This window comes from Camellia sinensis, unplaced genomic scaffold (assembly GCF_055761805.1).
Source record: "Camellia sinensis isolate YWXY unplaced genomic scaffold, ASM5576180v1 Unanchor1, whole genome shotgun sequence".
NCBI lineage: Eukaryota > Viridiplantae > Streptophyta > Magnoliopsida > Ericales > Theaceae > Camellia > Camellia sinensis.
Window position 1 is genome coordinate 44075710 of NW_028128987.1, and position 8811 is coordinate 44084520.

Sequence of the window (8811 nt, forward strand, 5' to 3'; positions counted from 1 at the left end):
TAATAAAATTCTATACATCGATATAGCAAAAAATAAATAAAAATACAAATATGGTTAGGATGTCTATGAAAAAATATTTTTAGAATTTGCAATATTGCATAATGTATAACAATTAGAAAATCAAATGTAATATATGATTAATGCAAGACATAATTATGTTAAGCATCAATGATCATCAATCCTAATTGGATTTAAAATATATGCAATACAGGAACATCACCTCTTTTAAGAAGAGGATCTCTTGTCTTGATTTTTTTTCCATGGAAACCTTCACTACTCTACAATATGATTTAAAATTTTTGCGTGAAATATTAATTCAAGGGATTGGAACTTCCTTGTTATGAAATATTTGGAGTTAAAATATATGCATTACAATTCGAAACATTGGGATTATGTTTTTCTTCTTTTATTTAATGGTGAATAATTATATTGTCTATATTTTCTAATTAAAGTTGAATTATGTTATATAGTTGTAGAAAATGGTCGGAGGAAAAAGACAATGGCTGAAACCAGGTGATTTGAGAACTAAGAAGCTAACAGAATATGAGAAACAAAGAAATAAGCGAATCAAGAAGAACTATGAGGTAATGAACAATCTTGGAGTGAAGCATATTACAAATTCTTTGATGAGTGTGGTTCAGCCCAAATGTGCAAATGCAAAGGAAAAGAAAATTAGGGTTGAGGTAGATGATGATGATGAGTATAATCCGTCAGAGAGTGAGAACGATAGTGATAATGAGTCATTGGGTTCCTTTTATCGCAAGGTATTATATACATTATTTTATATTTGTGTGTGAACGTATCTTTTACTATTTAAATATCTTCTTCATATATCTTAAACATCATATCTTTTTTAAAATATATTTTAACTGTGTTAAATATCTTCTTTACTATTCGATTATGTTATTTCAGGAACAAGAGATGCCACCGGGGTTACGTTTACAGCCTCATTCGAGGCCATTAACTCCCACCCCAGAAGAAGGGATGGATCCCCCACGTCAAGAGATTGGTACCCAACCCTTACCACCTCATAATGTGCAACCTGTGCATGAGGTGACTGCATCTAGTAGTGTCGGTAAGTTTGCAAAGTTGCTTATATTTAATTTAAGGTCTAACTTGCATTTGTTTACTTATTAACACAATTAACATTATGTCCTTACAGCATCACATGACAGACGTGGTCGTGGTCCAACACGCGGCATACAAACCCAACGCATTGTCCAGAAAAATGGAAAGATGTTGGTTCCTGTACCTGAACATTTCCGTGCGCCAGTGGGAGATCAAGCCTCTAAGTTGGCCTCCAAGATTGGCATAGAGGTTCGAACGCAATTACCAGACTTGAGCATTTGTAGGTGGAATAAGGTTCACGATGCTGATAAGAAGCCGATGATCCAACGCTTGGAGGTAATTATTGTCAAGTAAAAGAGGCATGACAGATGAAAATTGAAATTGAAATTGAAATTGAAATTACATGGTAATTATTGTGTGAAAGAAATACTCTCTTTGTTAGGGCATTTTTCACTTGATGAGTTGTGTGATGTAGCATGTTTGATGTAGCATGTAACTGCTGCATTTTACCAAGATTGATATAGCATGTAAGGGCATTTTATTGTGTGATGTAGCATGTAACTCTAGCATGTTTGATGGGCCATTTTTCACTTGATGAGTTGTGTGATGTAGTAGGCAACCTCATTTTCTGTCAACTGATAAGACTGCTGCATTTTACCAAGATTGAGTAGCTTTTTTTTAAATAAGAAAATTGCTCTCTGGGAATTTTAAGCATATGAGCAGTGGCAGCATCCAACAAATTGATTAGAGGAAGTGTTTTCTCAAAGTATAGTGAACCCTGAAAAAATAAATGCAATATGGCAATGTTTTGAGTGCTTACTGACATTATTGAATTAGGCAATGTTTGGCAAGAAAATGAATGGCACACCATAGTTTACGGGACACTCACATGCTAACGTAGAATTTTCATCATCAAAACATTACTTTAGGCAACAATTTTGTTTAATAATGCAATACTTTCTGGCCAACAACATGGTTTACTTATATAATATACATAATTTATTGTGCGTACATTATATTTTAGTTAAATATCTTTCAGTGACTTCATCAAAATGGAACCAAATTCTCACTGGTACTAACATTTTTTATTATTTTTATTTTAATGTGATGATGATTCCCCATTCACCAAAACTAATGTTTCTTTATTTCCTCCATGTGCAATTGCAGCTAAGGCACTATAAAAGATTTCAATCAACTAACCATTGTGTGTATTTGTGACTTATCTATATCTATTCAACAAAGCTTCCATGATGGTCTAGTTCTATGAACTAATAATGCACTCTAGGTCATACGAGGGAGGTGGGACTCCTCATGTTCGTGTTGACATGAAAATTCTTGATATTTTATATAGTTTAATCCTATATATATATATATATATATGTGTGTGTGTAAGATTTGGGTTGTTTTTTGAGGTCATTTTACTTTAATTATTTAACTTTACTAATTTACTAACATCCAACCATATAACATCAGTTAAAAAGCTAATTCCATCTTTGTTTATGTAGATTTCCTCAAAATAAATTACATGGTTGAGTTTGAACTCCCATATTGGGAATTTTTGTCATTAGTTGTTTGTTAGGCAAAACAGATCATATGAGACAGTTGAAGGATCATTCAATTTCGAATGAACAACTTGTGAATAGGGGGTCTTTCATGTTGAATCATCGAAATCATAGTGAACCCTCAAAATCATAACTCCATTGCCTAAACCTCCACAGGAGTAATACTAAATTTGCAGCGTACACAATCTGGCTGACTCCCAACAGCAAGTATACAACTCAGAGCTTATATGACTAACAAACAGCTCATTCAGTTATCAAGATAATCATCTTATTCTTCGAGAGCCACATATTCCTCTGTTAACCCATCTGTTGCAACTGTTATAATATATAATGCCTGCATATCTAGAAATTAAATTGCAACTGTTAACACATCTGTTGATGCAATCTTTTTTTCTTTGTTATTTAATCAGGCTCATTGCTGCTTGTCTGAAATTTAGGTTATTTAACTTATAAAAAAAATGATTTGATTTTGTAGGATCAGTTTGATCTACAAGGCAATCCGAGTGATGTAGCAAGGACTTTAAACACACAGTTTGGTCGTCGATTGAGTAGCTTCACCTATAGGTTGCACAAACAATACAAGCAACTTAAGGATGCAAGAGGGGAGGAGTACGCGAGAAGCCACCCACCTACAAGTGTTACTCTTAATCAATGGACATCTCTAATTGACAAGAAGTGGAATAGTAAAGAATTCATGGTATAATGTTTTATGTTAATTGTCAAAAATTTATTTTCTTCTTACTAATGTTAAGTTTTGTTGTTTATATTGGTGTTTCAATCGTGTAGGAACAATCACTAACTAATGTGAATAATAGGATGCAAATGAAAACAAAACATAGATGTGGATCAAAATCAATCCCGGTTAGGGTGCACAGCTCGGTGTGTTCTGCTATTTTATTTTATCAGATTAGTAGGCTTTGTTATTTAAATATTTGAAATAACATTCAAAAACAAATGAATCAGATAATTGCAAATGGAGAAGTTCCTGATTTGGCAAAGTTTTACAAGTCCATCCACTATAATTCGAACACACATGAATGGATTTCGTCGGAGAGCCAAGCTAATTATGTATGTACAAGGCAATGCATATTAATTTTGATAAAATTATTTATTTGCTTTGTAGGGTAGAATAACTAATAATTGTTCGATTTATTTTAAATTAACAGGACAACATGATAAAGACGCAAGCCGAACACCTCTCGCAGACTGGTGTGATCCCTTTAAGCCAAGAGGAGTTGTCAGTTAAGGTGCTTAAGCCAAGGTCAGGTTATGTGAAAGGACTCGGCTTGAGGCCTTCTTCTTCTATGAAGACTATTGTTGCACCTGCTAAAAATAGTGACTATGTTCAACGCCTTGAGATGCAAATAGCACAGCAAAATGAACAAATTGCAAGGTTTCAAAAGTCAGAGAAGAAACAAAGCAAGAAGATACAAAGTATCATAGAGTGTTTGACGCAGAAAGGTATCACGGGAAGTTTTGAGAGTGGGGAAAGTTCAGATTCTGATGAACAAGCTTCTTGGTTAGTATATTATGTTTATATGTTAATTTAGTAGAACATTTCTTCTTTAACTAGGGTAGAATAAAAAACAACTTTTGACATTTAGGCACAAGGTCTCGGGAAAATAGTGAAGTATGCATCTAAAGGCCCGAAAAACATCACAAACACCTTGAGATTATCAGAAATTATCATGAACACTTTGGGAGGAATCAACATAAGTTGTGAAAACTTACAAAACAATCATAGGGCTCTCGGTTGGAAAACATTTAGGCTTGAACATAGGCCGTTAGGGAGTAAAATCTTGAAATAGTCGTTAAAAGGCCAAGAAATATCATGAACATGTACGATAAAAATAGTCGAATTATACGACGAAATATCATGAACTAATATCAGGAACTTGTATAATTCGAATGGATTTCATGATATTTATACAAGTTCATGAATTAATAAATAGTCGAACTAATAACATGAATGGATTTCATGAACTAATAATTCAAACAAATATCATGAACTAATGTAAGTTGTAAAAATTTACGGAACAAGTACGATAAAAATTTGGTTTAAAATTTACTTTGAAATTTTTATTTTTTCTCTTATAGGTTGCATATTAACATATTTAGTGAATGGTTACCTTAACCTTTTGTTGTTGTCTTTTCTTTTTATTTTTTCTTTTTTAAATGGCAGATTGGAGATGAACGAATTTGGTAACCTGCATAGCAAGAGTTTTTTGTTGATATTACCAGACATCCATCACAGTGTAGTTGTACTTTTTGTTGATATTACCAAACATGTATTTTGACTATGTTGTTGTGGGTTATGATTATATTGTGATGGATCTTATCTTTTTGTTGATATTTTATTGAATAGATTAAAATGAACAGGTTTTTGTTGATATTACCAAATGAACAGGTTTTTGTAATGATTTGTAATGGATATTATATTCAGCAGGTTATTAAAATGCACAAGTTATTTTGATTGTGTTGTAGTTTTTGATTTTACTAAAATAGATGTTATAATTTGGATGTTATATATTAATTTCTTGATACTATGAGACATGTATTTTGCTTGGTTGTTTTATGATAATGAACAGGTTAATTTTATATTGATTTGTATTAAATATTTTATTTAATAGATTATTAAAATGTACAGGTATTGTTTATTGAAAAAAATATATAAATTGCAAATATAACCCTCCCCTCAATTTTTAAAAATTATTTATTATTGGTGACGAAAAAAAATTGACACTAAAACTTTCTAATCCCAACAAATAATTTTGTCACACATTCACTATTTCATCACTAAATTAAAATATTTCTTGACAAAAAGTTTTCGTCACTGAAAGGTCTTTTTTTTCCATCTTTTGGTGACGATATTTTCGTCACTAAAAATTTTATCACTATTTTTAATGACGAAATATTTTGTCACTCAAAATAAATAAAATAAAATTTTATTTAATTTTGGTGACGAAATGGATGTTATAGGTGACAAAATATTTAATATTTAGTGACGAAATATTTCGTCACCAAATGCCAATAATAGGTGACAAAATAAATTTTCGTCACCGGGTACTTTTAGTGACGACGAATTGGTGACGAACGTGGTGACGAAATTATTTCGTCACGGATCAATTTGGTGACGAAAATTTCACTATTGGAGACGAAGTGATTTTGTCATTAAAGTACCATTTTGTTGTAGTGGAAATTAAATAAAAAAAGAAGTTTAATAGAAAAGTAAATTGAATAAAAATGGAAGTTGAATAAAAATAAAAATGAAAGTCGCATAAAATTAAAAATGGAAGTTCATTCCAAAAAGCACTATACCTTAACGATCTATTTGGAAATTAAATAAAAAGGGAAGTTGAGTAGAAAAGAATCTTGAATGAAAAAGGAAATTAAATAAAAATAAAAATGGAAGTTGCAGATAATTAAAAATCGAAGTTCATTCCAGAAATCACTATACATTAACGATCTATTTGGAAATTAAATAAAAAATGAAGTTTAATAGAAAACTAAATTGATTAAAAATGGAAGTAAAATAAAAATAAAAATGAAAGTCGCATAAAATTAAAAATGGAAGTTCAATCCAGAAACCACTATACCTTAACGATCTACTTGGAAATTAAATAAAAAAGGAAGTTTAATAGGAAAGTAAATTGAATTAAAATGGAAGTAGAATAAAATTAAAAATGAAAGTTGCATAAAATTAAAAATGGAAGTTTAATCCCGAAACTACTATACCTTAAGGATCTATTTGGAAATTAAATAAAAAAGGAAGTTTAATAGAAAAGTAAACTGAATAAAAATGGAAGTTGAATAAAAATAAAAATGAAAGTTGCATAAAATTAAAAATGGATGTTCAATCCAGAAACCACTATACCTTAACGATCTACTTGGAAATTAAATAAAAAATGAAGTTTAATAGGAAAGTAAATTGAATTAAAATGGAAGTAGAATAAAAATAAAAATGAAAGTTGCATAAAATTAAAAATGAAAGTTCAATCCAGAAACCACTATAACTTAACGTTCTACTTGGTAATTAAATAAAAAAGGAAGTTTAATAGAAAACTAAATTGAATAAAAATAAAAAAGGAAGTTTAATAGAAAACTAAATTGAATAAAAATAAAAATGAAAGTTGCATAAAATTAAAAATGGAAGTTCAATACAAAAACCACTATACCTTAACGATCTATTTAGAAATTGAATAAAAAAAGGTAGTTTAATAGAAAAGTAAATTGAATAAAAATGGAAATTGAATAAAAATAAAAATGAAAGTTGCATAAAATTAAAAATGGAAGTTCAATCCAAAAACCACTATACCTTAACGATCCATTTGGAAATTAAATAAAAAAGGAAGTTTAATAGAAAAGTAAATTGAATAAAAATGGAAGTTGAATAAAAATAAAAATGAAAGTTGCATAAAAATAGAAATGGAAGTTCAATCCAAAAACAACTATACCTTAACGATTTATTTGGAAATTAAATAAAAAAGAAAGTTAAATAGGAAAGTTAATTGAATTAAAATGGAAGTAGAATAAAAATAAAAATGAAAGTTGGATTAAACTAAAATTGGATGTTCAATCCAGAAACCACTATACCTTAACGATCTATTTGGAAATAAAATAAAAAAGGAAGTTTAATGGAAAAGTAAATTGAATAAATATGGAAGTTGAATAAAAATAAAATGGAAAGTTTCAGAAAATTAAATATGGAAGTTAAATCCAGAAACCACTTTACCTTAACGATCTATTTTGAAATTAAATAAAAAAAGAAGTTTAATAGAAAAGTAAATTGAATAAATATGGAAGTTGAATAAAAATAAAAATGAAAGTCGCCTAAAATTAAAAACGGAAGTTCAATCCAGAAACCACTATACCTTAACGATCTACTTGGAAATTAAATAAAAAAGGAAGTTTAATAGGAAAGTAAATTGAATTAAAATGGAAGTAGAATAAAAATAAAAATGAAAGTTGCATAAAATTAAAAATGGAAGTTTAATCCCGAAACCACTATACCTTAACGATCTATTTGGAAATTAAATAAAAAAGGAAGTTTAATAGAAAAGTAAACTGAATAAAAATGGAAGTTGAATAAAAATAAAAATGAAAGTTGCATAAAATTAAAAATGGATGTTCAATCCAGAAACCACTATACCTTAACGATCTACTTGGAAATTAAATAAAAAATTAAGTTTAATAGGAAAGTAAATTGAATTAAAATGGAAGTAGAATAAAAATAAAAATGAAAGTTGCATAAAATTAAAAATGGAAGTTCAATCCAGAAACCACTATACCTTAACGATCTACTTGGTAATTAAATAAAAAAGGAAGTTTAATAGAAAAGTAAATTGAATAAAAATGGAATTTGAATAAAAATAAAAATGAAAGTTGCATAAAATTAAAAATGGAAGTTCAATACAAAAACCACTATACCTTAACGATCTATTTGGAAATTGAATAAAAAAAGGTAGTTTAATAGAAATGTAAATTGAATAAAAATGGAAATTGAATAAAAATAAAAATGAAAGTTGCATAAAATTAAAAATGGAAGTTCAATCCAAAAACCACTATACCTTAACGATCCATTTGGAAATTAAATAAAAAAGGATGTTGAATAGAAAAGTAAATTGAATAAAAATGGAAGTTGAATAAAAATAAAAATGAAAGTTGCATAAGAATAGAAATGGAAGTTCAATCCAAAAACAACTATACCTTAACGATTTATTTGGAAATTAAATAAAAAAGAAAGTTAAATAGGAAAGTTAATTGAATTAAAATGGAAGTAGAATAAAAATAAAAATGAAAGTTGGATTAAACTAAAATTGGATGTTCAATCCAGAAACCACTATACCTTAACGATCTATTTGGAAATTAAATAAAAAAGGAAGTTTAATGGAAAAGTAAATTGAATAATTATGGAAGTTGAATAAAAATAAAATGGAAAGTTTCAGAATATTAAATATGGAAGTTAAATCCAGAAACCACTTTACCTTAACGATCTATTTGGAAATTAAATAAAAAAAAAAGTTTAATAGAAAAGTAAATTGAATAAAAATGGAAGTTGAATAAAAATAAAAATGAAAGTCGCATAAAATTAAAAACGGAAGTTCAATCCAAAAAGCACTATACCTTAACGATCTATTTGGAAATTAAATAAAAAGGGAAGTTCAGTAGAAAAGAATCTTGA

At 28.7% G+C, this 8811-nt stretch overlaps 1 protein-coding gene across 1 annotated transcript; it reads left to right on the forward strand.

Annotated features, from left to right (window-relative positions):
• Nucleotides 1–340: 340 nt before the first annotated feature.
• LOC114261839 (uncharacterized) lies at nt 341–5101 on the forward strand. The gene is made up of 8 exons (XM_082910697.1): nt 341–764; nt 913–1075; nt 1163–1404; nt 3106–3327; nt 3417–3491; nt 3594–3698; nt 3797–4149; nt 4813–5101. Coding segments are annotated over exons 1-8 (1446 nt in total). The 5' UTR covers nt 341–479; the 3' UTR covers nt 4814–5101.
• The last annotated feature ends 3710 nt before the right edge of the window (nt 5102–8811 follow it).

Coding starts and splice junctions, on each gene's coding strand:
- LOC114261839 (XM_082910697.1), top strand. CDS start 480: ATGGTCGGAGGAAAAAGACAATGGCTGAAACCAGGTGATTTGAGAACT. Junction 765..912: donor TGGGTTCCTTTTATCGCAAG/GTATTATATACA, acceptor ATGTTATTTCAG/GAACAAGAGATGCCACCGGG. Junction 3,699..3,796: donor CGGAGAGCCAAGCTAATTAT/GTATGTACAAGG, acceptor TTAAATTAACAG/GACAACATGATAAAGACGCA.